We start from the raw sequence: 21255 nt of genomic DNA, 5'->3' as shown, positions 1-21255 counted from the left end.
TCCACTCACCTCAGCCTCCCAAAGGTGCGGGATGACAGGCTGAGCCACCGAGCCTGGCATATCCACTATCTTAAACATTTCTTTGTGTTGAGAATGTTCAATATCCTCCTTCTAGCTATTTGAAACTATATAACGTATTATTGTTAACCACAGTCATCTTACAGTGCTATAGAGCAGTAGAACTTATTCTTCCAAACTAGCTATAATTGAGTGACTTTTAGCAAACCTCTCCCTATTCCTACCTTCCCTCTACGCTTCCCAGCCTCTCCTATCCTCTGTTCTACTTTTTACTTCTGTGGGGTCCACATTATTTTAGCTTCCACATATGAGTGAGAACATGCAGAATTTAGCTTTCTGTTCCTGAATATTTTACTTAACATGATGTCTTTCATAGCATAATATCTGCAGTAAACATGTGGTGCAGATGTCTCTTTGGTACACCAATTTTCTTTCTTGTGGATACATGTCTAGCAGTGGGATTGCTGGATCACATGGGAATTCTATTTGTGGTTTCCTGAAGAACCTCTATACTGTTCTTTATAGTTGCTGTACTAGTTTGCATTCCCACCAACAGTGTATAAGAGTTCCTTTTTCTCCTCCTCCTCACTTGGTTATTTTTTTGTCTTTCTTTTTTTTTTTTGAGATGGAGTCTCACTCTGTCGCCCAGACTGGAGTGCAGTGGCCGCTCCCGGCCACCGCAGCCTCGACCCGCTGGGCTCCGGCGTTCCTTCCGCCTCAGCCTTCCGAGTAGTTGGAACTACAGGCGCGCGCTACCATGCCTGGCTAATTTTTTGATTTATTGTAGAGATGAGGTCTCGCCAAGTGGCCAGGCAGGTCTCAAACCCGCGGGCTCAGGCCATCCACTCACCTCAGCCTCCCAAGGTGCGGGATTACAGGCTGAGCCACTGAGCCTGGCTATTTTTTTGTCTTTCTAATAGCAAACATAGTTACTTGGTGAGATGATGCCTCATTGTGGTTTTGATTTGCATTTCCCTGATGATTAGTGACGTTGAACATTTTCAAATATATTTTTTTGCCATTTGCATGTCTTTCAAGAAACATTTGTTAATGTCATTTGCCCATTTTTGAATCAGATTGTTCTTTTTTTGTTTTTTGTTTTTGGCTGTTGAGATGTTTCGGTTCTCTTTCATTAAGCTGTGAGTCTATTTTAACAATTTTAATTGTTCTACTAATTCTAGGATTGAATTGTTCTTGTTTTTCCAGTTCCCTTAGGTATGATACTAGACTGTTTGCTTGAGATCCTTCTCTTTTCTTGATATGTGCATTCAATGTTATAAAATTCCTTCTCAGCATTGCTTTCATGGTATCCAAGAGGCTTTTGTGTATGTGTCTTTGTTTTCATTTGTTTCTGGGAATCCTTTTATTTATGCCTTGATTTCTATGCTAACCCAAAAGTCATTTAGAAGCATGCTATTTAATTTCCGTCTATGTGTGTGTTTTGGGAGGTTCTTGTTGATGATGATATTTATTTTTATTCCACTGTGGTCTGAGAAGATGCTTTGTGTGATTTTGACATTTTGAAATTTGTTTACTCTTGATTTATGTCCACGCATGTGGTCAGTCTTGGGGTAAGTTCCATGTGCTGAGGAGAAGAATATATATTCTGTGGTTGTTGGGTGAAGAGTTCTGTAGATGTCTATTAGGTCCACTTGTTGAGTTAAGATTCCACATTTTCTTATTAGTTTTTTACCTTGCTGATCTGATTGTTAGTGGGGTATTAAAGTCTCTGACTATAATTGTATGGCTGTCTATAACCTCTCTTAGTTTAATTAGCAATTATTTTACAAATCTAGGTGCTCCTATGTTAGGTATGTATATTCAAGATGGGCATTTCTGGCTGGTGGATTGAGCCTTTTATCATTATGTAGTGTCCTTTTAAACTTGTATCAGTTTGATGTCTGTTTTGTCTGATATAAGAATAGCTACTCCTTTTTTTTTGTTTTCCATTTGCCTAGAGGAACTTTCTCTGGTTCTTTATCTTGACCCAGTGAGATGGGTTTCCTGAAGGCAGCAGAAGGAAGGATTATGTTTCTTTATCTACTTTGCCACTCTGTGCCTCTGAGTGGCATGTTCAGTCCATTCAAGTTTAAGTTAATTATTGATATGTAGGGGTTTGTTCCTGTCATATTGCTAGTAGGAGACTGCCTTGCTTTTTTAGTTCTTGTGGTTGATTGGTACAGTCTGTAAACTCTGTGCTTGCCTTTGTTTTTGTGATGAGTAGAACCATTCCTCATTTCTGTGCTGAGAACTTTCTTAAGCATCTCCCAAAGAGCTGGTCTGGAGTTGGCATATTCTCTTAGGGATTGGATGTCTGGGGAGGATTTTAATTCTTCTTAGTTAATGAAATTTAGCATGGAGGGGTAGGAAAGTCTTGGCTGGAATTGTTTTTCTTTAAGAATGTTAAAGATGGGTACCCAGTCTTTCTGGCTTGTAGGGTTTCTGCTGAGAGGTCTGCTGTAATTCAGATGGGTCTTCCATGATAAGTGGTCTGTCCCTTTTCCCTAGCTGCCTTTCTGTTTTTTTATTTCATGCTCACCTTGTAGAGACAGATTGTGATGTGCCTTGGGGATGGTCTTCTCAGGTTATACCTCGCAAGAGTTTTCTGAATCTCTTGTGTCTGCATGTCCACCTCTCTAAAGACATAGGGGAAATTTTCTTGGATAACATCTTGGAAGACTTGTTTCAGAGTGTTTTCAGTTTCCCCTTCTCCCTCAGTGATGCTGATCAACTATAGACTTGGTCTCTTTACATAACCCCAAATCTCTCATAAACTTTGTTCATTCTTCCTAAGTCTTTTCTTCTTGTTTTTATTGGCCTGGATTAGTTCAGCATTTTGATCCTCAAACTCTGAGATTCTTTCCTTTGCCTGGTCTGTTCTGTTATGAAGGCTTGCTGTTTTGTTCTGAAATTCCTAGAAATAATTTTTTGTTTCTACAAGCTCAGATTGGACCTTTCTTACAATGGACCTTTCTTATAAAGCTCAGCTTTTACTTCCTGTACTGTATTTGTGGCCTAGATGATTTGTGTATCAACTTTTTCATTGATCTTGCTGAGTGTCTTTACCATCCATAGTCTATTATCAGGGACAGGTCATTCTTGATGAGTTCCGTTGCTTGAGATCTGGAAAGCCCTTTTGTGGATGTCACCTTGTTAAGGTTTTAGGAATTGCTGATGTTTTTTCACTGATTCCTCCTCATTTGTGGGGGCAGACTCTTCTCTTTATTTATTGTTTTTTAGTTAGATAAAGTTGCTACTGTTGGGGTGGCCATTTCTGGGACTTTTTTTTTTTTTTTGAGGTGGAGTCTCACTCTGTCACCTAACCTGGAGTGCAGTGGCCGCTCCCGGCCACGGCAGCCTTGACCCGCTGGGCTCCGGCGATCCTTCTGCCTCAGGCTTCCAAGTCGCTGGAACTACAGGCACGCGCTACCATTCCCAGCTAATTTTTTGATTTATTGTAGAGATGAGGTCCCACCAAGTTGCCCGGGTGGGTCTCAAACCTGTTGGCTCAGGCAATCCACTCACCTTGGCCTCCCAAAGCGCAGGATTACAGGCTGAGCCACCGAGCCTGGCTGAGGGACTTTTTTTTTTTGTCTCCTAGGGTGCTCCCCTGTTAAGGTGCACTCCCCTCACCCAGGAGGTCCTAATCCATGGAGACCTGACCCCTGTGAGTCCTGCTGCCCTTCTAGGTCTAGCTGCCCTATGAGGCTGCCACCATTTGGCTGGTGCTGGAGGGTGCCTGAAAGATGTGAAGGTGTAACTGTTGAATTCTAAGGAGAGTTGGTCACTGATGTCTCTGGAGAACGCTCTGAAGAAGCTCTCTAATGCCTTGCTCTATGGACTAGATGCAAGATGCATGGTGATGTGGGCTTTGTTCTTTTCTCTTTCTTAAGGGCTGTGTTATTGTCTAAGATGTTATAAATGGGCTGTGCTAGTTGACCTCCAGTCAGGAGGTGGCACTTGTAGGAGACAGCCAGCTGTGGTGGTGGCTGTGGACTTTTTGCTTGACCTTTGTATACTAGTGCACTGATGGCCTAGGTAATGAGTAGGGCCAGGGGAGTGCCCGAAGTTCCTGATTCCCTAGAATTTTGAGCAGGTGGGGGTGGGGGGATCTGGTTGGAGAGGGCTAGGTCAGCCTTGACCACTCTCCAGATCCCCACCTGTGTACACGAATGGCTACCTCAGTGGGAGACAGTTCCCCTGGTCTCTGTGGCCTTGCTGTGGGGATGGCCCTGCTGTCTCTGTTACACAGAAGAGTTCACAAGAGGAGAGAGTGGTTGCTAAGTTGACCAGCACAACAAGCCCCTTCCCCTCTCCCTCGGGCTCCTATTTCTTCGTCTGAGGCTATCCACACTCAGAACTCACAGTTTCTTTCAGCAGCAAGGTTTTTCCTGTGGGTTGGGTTTGACTGGTTTGCATTTCCACTCCAGCCCGTGCACACATCGTGGGAATCGGGATGAGAGATGGGTCCTCTGGCCATTGTAGCCGTGCTGCAAGACTGACAGAGCCATTTGGGGAACAGGAGAATTCACACAGTGCAAGAAGGGTTACCAGGATAATAGGACTCCTCCTGACTCCCCTTCTCTTGCTAGAGTCTGTCCACATTCAGAACCCCAAAGTTCTTTCAGCAGCAGGGTTCTCTCCCTCTGCAGTTTGCCCCAATCAGAAACTGCCAGCAATAGCAGAATTTGTCTTTGTGGAAAATAAAGATGGTTAGGGTTCCCAGCTCCATGCGGGCTCTGGCAACATGCGTCTGAGCCATATCCAGACTATTTTCCCTGTGGGACTGGAGTCCCCTGAGGCTTGCGGACCCTCCCAGTCAGTGGTAGGGGTGCAGAATTCTTGATGTTCTGCACTCATCATTTCCTCACATCCAGAAGCTGCTCTGTGTTACTGATGCAACCTGGGTGGAGAGGAGGCTTCCTGACTCCAAAACAGGTAGCTTGTTCTCTCTCCTCTCTGCTCTCTGCAGAGTACTCTTCTATCATAAGTTGAGGGGTGGGTTCTCTAAGTCAACCTGCTCCAACTGCTGGGGAAGGGGGTCTCTGCTGAGGCTGTCTTCTTTGATTTGATCTGTGAAAGAGGCACCAGCTGGCTGCTTCTAGGTGGCCATCCTGCCCCCCCCGAAGTGTCTTTGTTGGTTTTCTGCCTAGGTGATCTGTCCAATGCTGAGAGTGAGATGTTGAATTCTTCAACTATTATTATATTGGAATTGAGTTCTCTCTTTAGATCTAATATTTGCTTTATGTATCTGGGCATTATGGTGTTACGTTCATATATATTTACAGTTGTATTCTCTTCTTTGTTTCTTTGTACAGTTTTTAACAAAAAGTCTATTTATCCAAGTATAGCTTGCTTTTTGTTTCTGTTTGCAAGAAATATCTTTTATCATCCCTTCACTGTCAGTCTATGTATATCTTTACAGATGAGGTGAATTTCTTGTAGGCATCATATATTTGGGTTCTGTTTTTAATCCATTCAGCCAGTCTATAACTTTTAAATGAGGTCTTTAATCCATTTACATTTGAGGTTATTATTGATAAGTGAGGATTTACTCCTTTCATTTTATTGGTTGGTTTCTGGTTGTCTTGTATACCTTTTATTCATTTCTCTTATTTTTTCAGGTGGTGTTCTGTAGTGCTAAGGTTTGATTTCTTTCTCTTTCTCCTTTGAATATCATCTCTATCAGTTAGCTTTATACTTTTCCATGTTTTCATGATGGTGGTTATTGTCTTTTTACTTTCAGATGTGAAATTCCATTGAACATTTCTTGTAAGACCAGTCTGGTGGTGATGAATTCCTTTGTTTTTTGCTTTCCTGTGAAAAATCTCATTTCTCATTCATTTCTGAATTATGAGTTTTCTCACTATGGTAATCTTGGATGGCAGTTTTTTTTGTTTGTTTTGTACTCTGAATATATCATCCCATTCTTTCTGCTTTAAGCCTTCTGCTGAGAAATTCACTGTTAGTCTAATGGAGATTCCCTTCTATGGGATTTGACACTTGTCTGTTGCTGCTCTTAAAATCTTTCCTTATCTTTGACTTTTGAAAAGACCATGATGTGTCTTGGAGAGGACCTGTTTGGATTGAATCTATTTGAGATTCTTTGAGTTTCATGAACATGAATGTCCATCTCTCTCTCAAGACTTAAAAAAAATTTCTGCTATTATTTCATTAAATATATTTTTCTCAACTTTTCTCCTTCTGAAATGCTCATAATACAAATATTTCTTTGCTTAATGGTGTCCCATAAGTCCTGTAGTCTTTCTTTATTCTTTTTTCTTTTTCTGTCTGCCTGTGTTATTTCAGAAGGCCAGTCTTCAAGTTCAGAAATTCTTTTTTCTACTTGGCTGGTCTGTTGATAAAGTTTTTCCTTTGTATATTTTATTTAATTCATTTAATTCTTCAGTTCCAGGATTTCTGTCTGGTTCTTTTTTTTTTTTTTATGATAACCTTTCTTTGTTGAATTTGTCACTCAAGTCATGAGTTTGATTGTTTTTTAGATTTTGTTGAATCGTTTATCTGTATTCTCTTGTATCTTACTGAATTTTCTTTTAAAAAATGCTTTATTTTACAGATGTGGGGTAATTCAGGGTTAGCTGAATTTTCTTAAGCTTATTATTTTGACTTCATTTTCTGGCATTTCATTTTTTTCCTTATGATTCAGAAGTATTGGAGAATTGTTTCCCTTTGGAGATGACATGTTTCCTTGCTTTTTCATGGCTGATGTTTTCCTGTGTTGATTTCTGTGCATCTGGTGGAAAAATCTTCTCTTCCAATTTTATAAAGTAGGTTTGTCAGAAAAAGACTTATTCTTGTGAATGGGTCATGGAGTGTCAGTTTGGTAGGGTGTGCTGGCCTTGCTTCTAGGTGGATACAATAATGTTTCTTAGCTGTAATCCACACTAGTGAGGTTTGCAAGCTTCTTAGTGGCCTAGGTTGAGGGACTTTGTAGTGTTGCTTTGCCAGGGATGGACTTGCCAGGGTGTTTTTCAGGTTGGGGACATGTATGTGTACATGATGGGTCAGCCAACTTGAGGTCTGACTTGCTAAGCATGGGCCATGGGGTTGTTTCTCAGTCCTGAGATAGGGGTGCACAGCTGCCCAACTGTCCTGGGGATGTGTCTGTTGGGGGGCAGCTTCCAGGACTGTTTCTCTAGCCTGGGATGTGGAAGCAGGCTGCTTGACGGCTTGACACCACTAGGGGTATCTCAAGGAATTGTTTCCGAGGTTTGGGATGTGATCTGGCTGCTTTGCTGACTTGGAAGCATGTTCACCAGGGTTGGCCCATGAGACTGTTTTTCAGGTCCTGAGCAGAGGTACTAGCCTCTCTACTGGCCTGGGGGCATATCGGCTGCTTGGAGGTTCAGGGCCCTCTCCTGCTTGCAAGAGGGGATATAGCCTTTTGGCTGACTCAAGAGTAGGTTTACCCTGGGTGGCACTGGCAGACTGTTTCTCTGGCGAAAGTGCAGCGGCAGGGGTTGGTTTCCTTGATGGGCAGGACCAGAGTCAAAGCCGATGTGCGGTCACAGTCAAAGCTCTGCACATCTGAGGTTGGGGCATTAACCACCCATGTGAACTTAATGGAATGCAGACGAAACTGTAGTGCTGGAGAAATGCAGTGGTTTCGACGAAACTGTAGTGCTGGAGAAATGCAGTGGTTTCTGACCCCCAGGGCAGGGCACACTGCAGAGGTGGCTCTGGTCTCAGAATGGCACTGTGCTGTAGTAGGTTGGCTTACAGGGTGTGGTGGAGGGAGGGCATTGTGTTTCTAATTCGGGGTGAGGCAGCGGTGTGAATTCCCAGCAGCTCTCTAGACTGGGCTCAGGGCTTGCAAAGGATTCTCCTGTTGTAAGGACTGTAGGTGTGGGGATCTTCCGCTTACCTTTTCTCCGCAATGGGAAGGCCCTCCCGACTCTGGGTAGGGGAGACAGGCCTGCAGCGGCCAGGTGTCTCCATGCTGTTCTCTTGGACTTTCAATCACCACAGGTGCATTCCTGCTCCCCCTTGGACTCCAGTGCTCTCCCTTCAACACCTCAATCAACTATGAGCTGTTTATTCGTTGCCTTGGGCCGTCCCCATGGGGGAGGGTGAATGACAGGCACCCCAGTCAGCCATTCCTCTCCCATGCGATCAGCAGTTAATTGTTTTAAAAGAAAAATTGTATTACAGGAATTCGATATTTGTACTTTGTGCTAGGACATCTGAGGTCATTAAAAATAACACAGCCGCCGGGCACGGTGGCTCAAGCCTGTAATCCCAGCACTTTGGGAGGTGGAGGTGAGAGGATTGCCTGAACTCAGGGGTTTGAGACCAACCTGAGTAACATGGCGAGACTTCATCTCTACAATAAATAACAATTAAAAAATTAGCCAGGCAGCTGGGCTCGGTGGCTCAGCCTGTAATCCCGCGCCTTTGGGAGGCTGAGGTGAGTGGATTGCCTAAGCCCGCGGGTTTGAGACCCGCCTGAGCAGCGAGACCTCATTTCTACAATAAATCAAAAAATCAGCCGGGCATGGTGGCACGTGCCTGTGGTTCCAGCTACATGGAAGGCTAAAGTGGAAGGATCATCTGAGCCCAGTAACTAGAGTCTGTGGTGACCATGAGCATGCCACTGCACTCCAACCTGGGCAACAGAGTGAGACTCTAACTCAAAAAAAAAAAAAAAAAAAAAAAAATAGGGCCTCTATGACAGAGATGGATATATGGTTATCTATAGCATGATAGAATTTAAACATTGCTTCTATAGCTCTAGTAATGGTGACTGGCTTATCTTGATATGAAGTTTCTGAGAAAATGTTAAAATCAACACTTGGGCACTGATTTCTTAAACTGATTTTCTAGAATCCGTAAAAATTACAGGTGTTTTATTTCCCAAATGATCTCTGTGGTTCTACAAATAATTAATATTATGTAGCCCTCTGTGTGAGGGATACGTACCTAAATACATTAACCATAATCTCTGAGAGTTAGAAGAATAAAAGGCAAGAGGGCCATGTTGTGGGTAAAAAAACAGAAGATTCTTAGAAGCACCAACCGAGAGATGAAAGTGCTGGCCTAGAAACCAGTCACCTTCTCAGGGTGTCGTTAAGGCAAAGGTGGACTAGGACTGAAGCTAAGAGACACTGAGGTTATCTATTTTAAGTTTCATCATTCTCTTTTTCTCTCTCTCATCGCTTTTGGTTTCCAGCTGAGGCTTTAAAACAAAGATTAGAAGACCTGGAACAGGAGATAAGCAGCCTGCACTTTCAGCTTCCTTCGAGGCAGCCGTCCCTGCGCAGCTTCCTGGGCCACCTGGCGGCACAGACCCAGGCTGCCCTGCACCCCGGGGTCACTCAGCAGTGAGTACTGGTCATTGCCACCACTCTCCCCTTGGGTCTCCTCCTGCCTCTGGGCTCCCGTAGAGTGAGAGCTGAGAGGGGCTCGGCTGCAAAGACCCTCAGCTGCCTTTTCCTGGGAAGGGTCCCTTGGTTGGCTGGGCGGACGGGGGTCCTTCCAGAGAGAGGGACCTGTGTGGGTCATGCTTGCCTGGGAAGAAGCCCTTGTTTTTTTTTTTGAGTTGGAGTCTTACTCTGTCGCCCAGACTGGAGTGCAGTGGCCGCTCCCGGCCACCACAGCCTCGACCTACTGGGCTCAGCCTTCTGAGTAGCCAGAATTACAGGCGTATGCTACCACACCCAGCTGATTTCTGATTTATTGTAGAGATGAGGTCTCGCTGCCCATGCGGGTCTCGAACCCGCGGGCTTAGGCAATCCCCTCACCTCAGCCTCCCAAAGCACGGGATTACAGGCTGAGCCACCGAGCCCGGCTAAGAAGCCCTTGTTGCTCCTTGGCAGGGAGAGACCCTCCACAAGCACAGCTGCAGCATGAACCTTAAGCTTTCCTGGAAAGCCACCCTTCTGAGAATGTGGGGTGCATTTCTCCTCGTTAGAGGGCAGTTTGGTCTCCTGTGCTCGTGTAAAGCCTGTGAGATCCACAGATGGTCCCTTCTGGCGGAGCAATGAAAACCCATCCTTCTCCTGACTCTGCCTCCAGCTTTTGGTGTTTGTACCACCTGAGACTTGCCTGGGATGCGTAATATGTAGAGAACAACTGTTATTTCTAATCCATGGCTCTTGATTCTGGCTGCATATTTGACCAAGAGGGATTTCAAACCTACAACGTCCAGGCTCCACCCAGTGAGCTAAGTCAGACTGTCTGGAGGTGGGTCCTTTATAAACAATGTGTTTAAAAAGGCTGAGAACCACTGTTCCACCTACCTGCATGCTCCCTCATTCTCCAGGTAAGGGCCTGAGAGGCGGCAGGTGTCTTATGAATGCTCTGAGCCTAATCACAATTCTGGTCTCTTTCTGTGTAGGTGTAAACACAGGCCACAGCAAGTCCCCTTTACGTCCCACCTCCAGTTGGCCCTGAGAATCACAAGACTGTCTGGCCTGTTCCTATTAAGTGTACATGGCGTTATACGTTCGGTTTATCTGGGTGCCTCCCTACAGCCTATCTGGACAGGGAGGCCAATTATCTTCTCAGTTTTGCTGGCAGCATGTGGTGGAGTGCACAGCACCTGGTGGGTGATTCCTTAGAAATGTGGTCGAATGAACTTTTACGTGGTTCTCTTGAATAGGGAGGTAATTCTGCCACCTCGTTTCCATTCTTCCCCCATCCGACATGGAAGCATTGCTCTTCCTTTCTCACCCGAGGCCCTTCTCAGCTTGACTTTTGGCTTCATACTTTCATTCTTATATCTTTGGGCTTGTTTCTTGCCCTCAGCTCTAGCTGTGGGGCATTTTTAGCATGTACCAACTTGCTGTGTTTTTTAAAAAATTTCATTTTTTTTTTTAACTTATTTAAAATTGTGGGGTACAATTCAGGGTTAGGTATACAAAGCTGTGCTTCTTTTTATTTAACAAACACTTGCATGACAGTTACTAAGTGCTTTAGAAGTAACTCATTTAATTTTTCTTCTATTTCTTCCCACTATTTTAAGAAATTGTGGTAAAATACACATAACAAAGTTTGCCATCTTAACCATTTTTAAAGTGTACAGGCCGGTGGTATTGGATACATTATTTAAATATTCTACAACCATCACCATCATCTGTCTCCAGAACTTTTTCATCTTCCTCAGCTGATGGTCTCTACCCGCTAAATAGTAACTCTCCATTCCCCTTCTCTCCCAGCACCTGACAACCATGATTCTACTTTCTTTCTTTTTTGTTTTTTTCTCTCTTTTCTTGTTGTAAATTCTCCAAGTTCCCCATTCTACTTTCTGTCTCTCTAATTTGATCTCATGTAAGTTGAGTCACACGATATTTGCCATTTTGCAGGACTGACTTATTTCTCATAGTTTAATATCTTCCAGATTCATCTGTGCAGTAGCATGTGTCAGAATTTCCTTCCTTTCAGAACTAGAAATTGGCCTTCCATATGACCCAGCACTTCCCCTATTAGGAATATACCCGGAGGAACTCAAATCATTCTACAAAAAAGATACCTGCACATGTATGTGTGTTGCAGCTCTATTCACAATAGCAGAAACATGGAACCAACCACACCGCCCATCAAAGCTGGACTGGATAAAAAAATGTGGTACATACACACAATGGAATATTACACAGCCATAAAGAAGGACAAACATATGGACTTCGCAGCAACTTGGATGGATTTAGAGTTGCTCATTCTCAGTGCTCTGTCACAGAAACAAAGAGCAGAGCACCATATATTCTCACTCATAAGTGGGACTTGGACAATTATGATACTATAAGAAAGGGATTGGTAGTCGCAGGAAACTGTCGGTGGTAGGGGGTGGGATTGGCAGTTGAGGGAAACTGCTAGGGGAGGGAGGGGCATACCTCATCAACAAGGGTACCTGCATCATCAATGTTTGTGTACCTAACCCTGAATTGCACCCCACATCTTTATAATAAAAAGAAAAAAATCCCCCAGAATTTCCTTCCTTTCGAAGGCTGCATAATATTCCAGTGTGAACAGACCACAGTTTGTTTATTTATTCATCCATTGTTGAACAGGAAGTAACTCATTTACTCTCCATGACAATTCTACAAGGCAGCATTATTTTATACATCGATATCTGTGTGTACGTGGAGATCTGTGTCTATATCACCTATATCTGTATCTGAATTTTAAGATGAGAAAAACCGGTCCAAGAGAAGCTAAGGGACTTGGGCAGAGGAATACTTTTGTCATGCTCTTGTCTGAGTTTCTGATAGAACACGATTAGCCAAAATAAAGCCCATATCATGCATTCTCAATCATATCAGGCTACACTATAGGGCATTTCTTACATTTGACTGTTTGAGACCTATCACAGTAGCCACTTTGTAGGGTTCAACCTAATAAGACCCACATAAAAGTGTGGGTCTTTATTAAGCATTTATCAAGCCAGTATTGACTGTTGGCTGTGCATTGTGCTTTTATCTCCCATTCACTTTTTGAGGCCAATGTGACCTGATTTCTCTCTCTGTCACTCTTCAGATCTCCACCAAGGTCAGCGATGGTTTTCTGTTTGTTAAGTTTAAAAGTCAATTTCGATCCTTATTCTGCTCCGTGTCGGGAGCCAACATCTCTCGCTACATGGCTGAGGCCTGTAAAGGCCCATCTGGAAGATCGCCTCTGACATAGGATATCAGTTATACCTATAATATTGGCGTGTGATTAGTGACCAGTGTGCATACATGGCAGGAAAACTTATAAGTAAATCTCTATACACCTGATGGAAAGTTGCACAGCAGAATTATTTTATATGACCTTGTCCCTTCTAAGTTTTACTTCTTTCTAGATATTTTTTAGCTTCTATTTCCTGGTAGACTGGTTAGTCAGCTCTTGTTCCTGTAGGCAGTTTCTCCTAGGGTTAAGATTAGAAACTAAATTACCATAATGGTTTTATTGCCCTGCCTCTAGCTAGGCAGAACGTTTTTCTAGTTTCGTTACATGCTGAAACCCTGTTTACTTCAGCCCGTGGCCATTGTCATGGTAACCGTGCAGTCCATTATCCAAGAGTGTGACAGCTACTATTTGATTTTTAGAATAAACTTGTTTGGAGAAAACATACATTTAAGACGATACAATTTCCATCGGAAAAGATTTAAACAGTAATAAGCATTCATAGAAAACTTTTAAGTTTTGTTTAAGCTTTTAAGTTTCCTTTTCTCAGATTATGACTTTAGTTCCTGTTCCTGTAGGCCAATTTTAAGATCTTTTGATTAGTGTACCGAAATTTTCCCAACGGTGTTGTTTTTGCTTCTAATATGACAATAGGAAATTTTACACGTAGCCATGTATTAATATACTAGGAAAAAAGATTTAAGTTTTGGGTTAAAGTCGTAGTTTTATTAGAATAGAATGAGAATTATAGTGTTATGATTTTAAAATCATACATCAATGATAATTATAAGATTTAATGATAAGGTATTAGCTTAATAAGATATAGTATTAAAGTCCAATCACTAGATCATATGAAGATTAAAGTTTAGATTTATGAAACTCATATAAGTCATGGTAAGGAATAAGTTTTGAATTAATTGTTATAGAATTACAGGGCACTATGTTGAATCATAATAGGTTAATGGAATAAATAAAAATTAAGTCATTTAAGTAAACTTATAGATTATAGTATAGTGTTAAGTTGATAATATTAATCGTTAAAAAATATTAGGAGTCAGTGAACTTGGATTGAACCTAGAGTTAACTTAGAAAGTTTTTTTGTATTAGTCAGGGTTTAGAACAAAGAGTAGAATATGAACGATTTATTGAACATTATGGAAAACACTTTGAACAAACTGTATTGAAATTGTGCACCTGTGACCTTAATGTAAGTTTTGTGAAGCACGTCAGACATCATGGAATTCGAATTGTTTGCTTGGAACTTGCAAGTCTCGTGATGGTCTTGTGATGCATAGTTTGTAAAGCGCGATATACATCATGGAATTTGTACGCCCCCAGCAAGTAATTATCACACTGCTGGAGGGTATAGAAAATGGTATATAAGTTGGAAGGAGTCTAAATAAAATTTTGACTCAGTTCTGATCAAACTGAACCCAGAAGAACTGCCTCCGAGTGGTCTCTTCTCTCCATCTTGACTCTTTGGTACCCAGAAGAACTGCCTCCGAGTGGTCTCTTCTCTCCATCTTGACTCTTTGGTGCGGGTCCAACCCTCCCTCGGTCGGTGCCGGTCACCGACAGCTCCGAATCACTGCAGTGTCTAGAACTTTTAGTCAAATGCATTCTTAAAACTTTTGCTGCCCTTGGCTGCCTTGATTTCACCTTCCTGGTCTTCTTGCTGTCTTTATGACCATCCTCTTAATCTCAGATAAACTCCTGCTCCTCCCCTCATCTCCTTAACATCTTCTGTTCCAGTCGCCTCTCCTCTCAATTTATATGTTCTTTCTGGATTATTGCAAACACTTTCAGGTTTCAGATACCAGTTCTGTGCTAATTTCCCTCAAGCGTATATCTGTAGCTCTAATTTCTCTCCCGAATTCCAACCCACAGTCAGTTTTCTATTGAATATCTCCCTTACCTTTACTAAACTTATTGTAATTTCAGCCTTAAAAATTTACTGTCGGCCGGGCTCAGTGGCTCAGCCTGTCACCCCAGCACTTTGGGAGGCCAAGGCGAGCGGAATGCCTGAGCCTGCGGGTTTGAGACCCGCCTGGGCACCTCGGCAAGACTTCGTCTCTACAATAAATCAAAAATTAACTGGGTGTGGTAGCACTCGCCTGTAGTTCTGGCTACTTAGAAGGCTGGGGCGGGAGGATCGCCAGAGCCCAGCAGGTCGAGGCTGCGGTGGCCGGGAGTGAGCCACTACACTCCAGCCTGGGTGACAGAGTGAGATTCCAACTCAAAAAAAAAAAAAATTACTGTCTTTTTATCCTTGCCTTTTAAACTAAATTTACGAAATGTATGATCTTTCTCCCCATGCAGCCTCTTCTCCCGAATTCCCAGGCTCGGCAACTTTCACCACCACCAACCCAGCGACCCCAGCGAAGACACCGAGGCATTCTTGGTTCCTCCCTTTCCCTTCCTCTCATGGTCATTGGCCGCCAAGTCCTGTTGCATCTACTGCCTACCTCTGTCTCGCCCTTTCTCACTTTGCTCACCTCCATATCTATGCCTGAGCTCCGGTCTCTAATATTTTTAAGGCGGATTATGGCAGCGGTTTCCTTTCTGGTATTTCTGATTCCGTTATGACTGCCCTCTTTTATCTTCTGCAGTGCCACAGACGGAAATGTCATGTCGTACTCAGTGGCTCCCCATTGCTTTCAGGATAAAATTCGTGTGTTCAGCGTGACATTCAACGCCTCCGTGACCCCCTGCCCAGCTGCCTGTTGTTTAACCAGCCATCACCAGTGCCCGCATGCCACACATACCAGTCTTAGATGTTAGTTCCCTGCTCTGAATGTCTCCAGAGTCTATGAGCCTGTATGTGACCACTTGTTGTCACCAACTGCTGATCGTTCTTCCTGACTTAGCAGAGTTGGCATCCTCACCAAACTCTGTGCATCAAACACACCACCTCCCCGTAGAATTAGAGAGCACCTTGAACTACTTCACCTCTTTCTAGGTCTTAAATGAATTTGTTCCTTGAATATCTGCTTACTCTGACAGAGGATGAGCTCCTTGAGGACAAGATTGTATTATATTTATCTTTTTATTCCTGGAGACTAGAACAGTGGCTGACTCATAATATGTCTTGAGTAAATATTCACTGAATGAGCAGATGTGACACATAGGTATCTATATCTATATATAGGTTCACAGAGACAGAGAGAGAGAGACAGACACACACACCCACAGAGAAAGAGAGACACACACACACACACACACACACACACACACACACACACACAGAGAGAGAGAGAGAGAGAGAGAGAGAGACAGACAGAGAGACACACACACCCACAGAGAAAGAGACAGAGACAGAGACACACACCCACAGAGAGAGAGAGAGAGAGAGACAGACACACAGAGACAGATACACACACACACACACACACACAGAGACACGGACAGAGAGACAGACAGACACAGACAGAAAGAGAGAGAAAGATCAGGAAACCTGAGTTCTGGTCCTGCCTCTTCTGCTAACCAGCTGCATAAGGCTTGGTGTCGTTCCTTAACCTCTCCACACTCCACTCCCTCATCAGAAAATGAGGGGACTGAATTAGGTCTCTGTTTCCCAACTTTGGTTATTTGTGTATGATCTTGTCTTTTATTTTGCCAAATCCACCTGTCCTATTCTTGCCCTAACTAGAAAATAAGGACTCGAGATCAACTTCTTTCTGACATTTAAGAAGTGCATGTTAGCATAATTGCATAGTTACTGGTAATTTTTAAGCAGTTTTCTTTCAGTGTGCCAACTCCCCATGTAGCCTGTGACATTTGTCATCAGTCGGTTGGCCGGGATTTGCAGACTCTCCGTGGAGGGACTGCGGCTGCAGTCTTGACAGTGGCCAGCAGGGGGCCACGGTGCCAGGCCGGAGCCCACACGGCCCAGACCCTGGACAGAAGCGCTTCTCGTGGTCTGGCTCTGTGTTTAGCATGACATTTAATTCAAGGGGGGGAATAGAATCTTTTCAAATGAATGGTGCTTTTCCTGCAGAAATAAAACAGTTGTATTAACAAAGCAAAATCTCCAACACGAATTATAACACAAACAAGTGCTTCTTAACCTTTTTTGGGATCAAGTATTTCTTTGAGAAGCCGATGAAAACTGTAGACTTCTTCCATCACGAAACCACGTGTGTGCATACATACAAACTATCGAGTGCAGCTTCAGGAGACTCACAGATCTTTGCCTCATCCATTCACTCCTTGTTGGGTCACGGGGTGGTCTTTGGATTCCAGGTTAAGGAAATGTGAACACCTGGGCACAACTTTATTTTAAAATTATTTTCATTGTCACTTTGTTCTTAAAAATCATGGTGAATTCAACTTTCTTTCTTTCTTTTTGAGTTGGAGTCTCTCTCCGTCGCCCAGCCGGAGTGCAGTGGCATGCTCATGGCCACCGCAGCCTCGACCTGCTGGGCTCAGGCGATCCTTCCATCTCAGCCTTCCAAGTAGCTAGAACGACAGGCCCGTGCCACCACACCCAGCTAATTTTTTAAATTTATTGTAGAGATGAGGTCTCGCCAAGTTGCCCAGGCTGGTCTTGAACCCCTGGACTGAGGCAATCCTTTCGCCTCAGCCTCCTCAAGTGCTGGGATTACAGGCTTGAGCCACCGCACCCGGCTGCTTATCAGGTTTATCTGTGACAGGTGTCTCTAAAGCTGCTGGGCAGGGGGAATAATTTTTTAAATTACACTTTACTGCAGGTCAAGCTGCAGTCTATTCCACCCCCTACACAAATAAATGCCTTCACAATAAATAATATGCTAAAGAGGGTGGAGCCCAGGAAACCTCCACTCCAGAGATCGACATCTCTCTGCTTCTGATGGGAGGAGAGGAGAGGAGGGGTGGTCTTTTCTGACCACATTGTCATTTGCGGGAGACCTGTCAGACGTTTTCGATTCATAAGTTCATGAGCTGAAAGGTGGTCTTATTATCGTTTCCATGGCTTTGGCGAGTTGGGGGTGGTATTCCACCTTCTGTCTTCCACAGAGAACCTGAAAAATTCTTAGTGATTATTATGCTAAACCATGAATCGAGAGATCCTAGTCTTACATCTGATGGGGTTTTCATTTGCGTAGGGGGTGGAATAGACTGCAGCTGGGCCTGCAGCAAAGTGTAATTTAAAAACGGTCTGAGCGCTTCCTAAAACCTGCCTACAGGAAATTGATATATCTGTGTCTAACCTGCGCTAGCTACCCTGCCTCAGTAGGACTGGGTCCCCTCTGCCATGTGGTGATCAGTTTATTAACGACTCTTCCCTCTTCCTGCCTCACTCTAGTTTCTTGGGAATAACCTCTTCGAAAACCAACCTGTCCTTGGAGCCTGGTCTCAGGCTCTCCACATTGGGGAATTAGATGTCAGTCTTCTTTCCCTTAGGGCGCCCTCAGTCTGAGTGAGTTCACTGCATTTTTCACCACTTGACTGGAGTTGGGGAGTTTACTCCCTGTTTTCTCCCAAGCGGTGGGAGAGGAAAACACATTTCCCATGAAGGTTCCATTCCTGTGTGACCAGTGGGTGGGTGGGCATTCAGGATGGTGGCTGACTGTGGCAGGGCGGCTTGTACAACCCCTGGGTAGGACACCCCGCCCCATCGTAGAGATTTAAAACGGGAGACATTTAGGCCTGTGTCTTTCAGTTTTAGTTTCTAATTCTGGAGCAATAGGAAAACTCCACATCAATATTCGCAATATCCTGCCACAACAAGGATCCGAGGAAAACAGAGAGGCATCTGTTTCTACTGTATCTTCCACTCAATCAAAGGAAAGCTATTTTTCTTCCTTTCTCCTAAGAGAGGGGGTTGGCCTACTATTACGAATAATTTTCTCATCAATGATTTTGGATCTCTCTCTACATTTCCTGCGTTTTTCCATGGGATATTCGCTAATAAGTGCACGAACCCTGGTCACATCTGTAACCTAAGTTGTGTGTGTGTGTGTGTGTGTGTGTGTGCATGCACGTGCCTGCAACGTGTCTTTTATCAAAGACCTCTCCCAACGGATAGCTTCAAACACGACCAAAATACAATAAAGCTTAAAACAAAGGTACACAGCGGTTTTCCAGCGGGGCTTAGCAAAGCAGAGCTCTACGTTGCCCGTCCAAACATTTCCTGCTCACACACTTCCTTTGAGAGGGGAACAGAAAAGATGAAGGCAGCGCAGCACCACGGTGCCTCTGGACTGAGTCCTTTTGTCCCTGCCCGGTCCCTCCTTGATCACCTTTGAAACAGACGAGTCTTTATTTGCCTTTGCTTGCATGTAGGGGCCATGGCAGATTCCGTGTCACAGAATTCCGTGACACGTCGCTCTAAGCTCACAAGATTGGTGTCAAGGCCCACTGTATGAAACTGGAAAACGACTGTTACAGACGTGTTTTACCAAGGCTATAAAACAAGTTGGCTGTTGTACAACATAAAAAATGATCGCGGTTACCCATGTACCAGGATATGTTTCTAAATGCTGAATCAGAGCTAGAGATCTCAGCCTCAAGGGGCACTGGTATGCACATGTCTCACTCCCAGGGGACCAAATCTGGATGCTTTGCCATTAAGAGACAAAGAAGAAGAGAAAAGAGGAGGTCAAGAGGAGAAATATAAGTTGAGGTGAGCCACCAGGGCCTCCTCAGAACGTGTTTTGGAACTAGTGGATTATAAATAAGAGCTTCCAAATAACGATCTCCGTGTCATTTTCTTCTTTCAGACTCCACTGAAGTCTGTCCTGAGGCCAGTGGCATTATAAACCCCAAATAAGTATGCACAAGACTCTCTTGCAGGGAAGTCATTTCTTTTTTTTGAGTCGGAGTCTCACTCTGTCACCCAGACTGGAGTGCAGTGGCCACTTCTGGTCACCGCAGCCTTGACCCACTAGGCTCCGGCGATCCTTCCGCCCCAGCCTTCCAAGTAGCTGGAACTACAGGCACGCGCTACCACGCCCGGCTCATTTTTTGATTTGTTGTAGAGATGAGGTCTCACCAAGTTGCCCAGGCAGGTCTTGAACCCGCGGGCTCAAGCAATCCACTCACCTCAGCCTCCCAAAGGCGCGGGATTACAGGCTGAGCCGCCGAGCCCGGCTGGGAAGTCATTTCTAATGAGCGGGCTAAGACTGCATAGAACAATGGAGATGAGTTTCCTAAGGAATGTGACTTCGAGTCCCCGTTCCTGACTTTTTAGAACCCAATCGATATGTAAAGAAGAATTATGAAGTCCCCTTTACAGTCCCTGGCGATTCTACACTGTTCTGTCGTGCTCTCAAAGCGCCCTTGGACTTTGGACAGCCACCTCATTCAGAAGGTCAGCCTGCCATCCCGCGCCTTGGGAGGCTGAGGTGAGTGGATGGCCCGAGCCTGCGGGTTTGAGACCCGCCTGGGCAGCGAGACCTCATCGCTCCAATAAATAAAAAAATCAGCCGGGCATGGTAGCGCGCGCCAGTAGTTCCGGCTACTCGGAAGGCTGAGGCGGAAGGATCGCTGGAGCCCAGCGGGTTGAGGCTGTGGTGGCCAGGAGTGGCCGCTGCACTCCAGTCTGGGGGACAGAGTGAGACTCCAACTCAAAAAAAAAGAAAAGAAAAAAGGTCATACTCCACTCTTGCTGCCTGAAGCAGTCGTCTGGCCCAAGGCGGCGCTCCCTCCTGGCTCCTCACTGTGATGATGAGAACACTGGCCTTGATCGTTCTGGTTCTTTCTTGAGACTAAAATCCTCTGATTACAGCAGTGACACAAAGCAGCAATTATTCTGGTCCCATGAAGACTGACAACATTGGGCTCTGAGAAAGGGACCTCCTGTGTCAACCGTGAAGTCTCATAGACCACAGCCTTGCCAGGAGCAGTTCTGGCACGGGGTTGTCCCCCCAGGCCGGGCATCTGGCTTCTCCCCTGCCCTGCGGACATGCTTATCATAAAGGCTTCTGAGTTCGGAGGGTAGCCTGGCTAAAGGCCAAAGGCACTGCAGGGCCTGGGAACCTGGGAGCTGGGCTGGGGAGGGGCTGGCAGTGCAGGTTCACCCCAGGCACACACTCACGAACGACTTGGCCCGGGAACCCCCGACCCCATTTCTCATTCTTTTTTCAACGATAACTCAAATATATTCTCACAGCAGTTGCGTCGTGAATGTTACCAATAGAATGAAAAGTTTTTTTCCCTGTGCTGTTGGGAGCTAATTTTTTTTTCCTGGGGTGTGGGATCTTATTTTACAAATGGGGTTTAGCCCTATTTATTGAGTGACTCATTTTTAGAGAAGGGGTCTCCTTCTGGCACCCAGGCAGGAGGGCAGCAGCGTGGTCATAGTTCATGGTGGCCTCCACCACCTGGGCTTGAAACAGGGACCTGCCAATGTCTGTCCATATTGTCACAGCCCCTCTAGAAGGGCATGGCAAAGACTCAGGCGTTCCTGTACATTCCTGAACAATAGTCCTGGGAGCTAATAAAAGGTGAGCTTCCCTTTCTCTCCTGTGCACTCCCAGTAAGTAGCTTCAGGGGATCCTTGAAGTCTGTGCCCTGTGGTCTATGCCCAATCACCTGAAAGTTGCAAATCTCCTTTTACTCCCTTTTTCTGAGTGGTTACAAGTGACTAATATAGTATCAATGTAATCGTTAAGCCTTGTGACTTGGATAACTTTT

At 44.6% G+C, this 21255-nt stretch overlaps 1 protein-coding gene across 1 annotated transcript in view; it reads left to right on the top strand.

The window, feature by feature from the left end:
- LOC103270643 (disrupted in schizophrenia 1 protein-like) overlaps positions 1-21255 on the top strand; it is a gene marked incomplete at its 3' end in the record, with an annotated part of 105205 nt that overhangs the window by 66361 nt on the left and 17589 nt on the right. The window contains 1 exon segment of the mRNA XM_008068183.1: positions 9209-9359. Coding sequence (XP_008066374.1) covers positions 9209-9359 — 151 coding nt within the window.

Source organism: Carlito syrichta, unplaced genomic scaffold (assembly GCF_000164805.1).
Source record: "Carlito syrichta isolate Samal-C Ts95f unplaced genomic scaffold, Tarsius_syrichta-2.0.1 Scaffold309891, whole genome shotgun sequence".
NCBI lineage: Eukaryota > Metazoa > Chordata > Mammalia > Primates > Tarsiidae > Carlito > Carlito syrichta.
The sequence above is the reverse complement of the archived record's forward strand: the minus strand, read 5'-3'. Positions and strand labels throughout refer to the sequence as shown.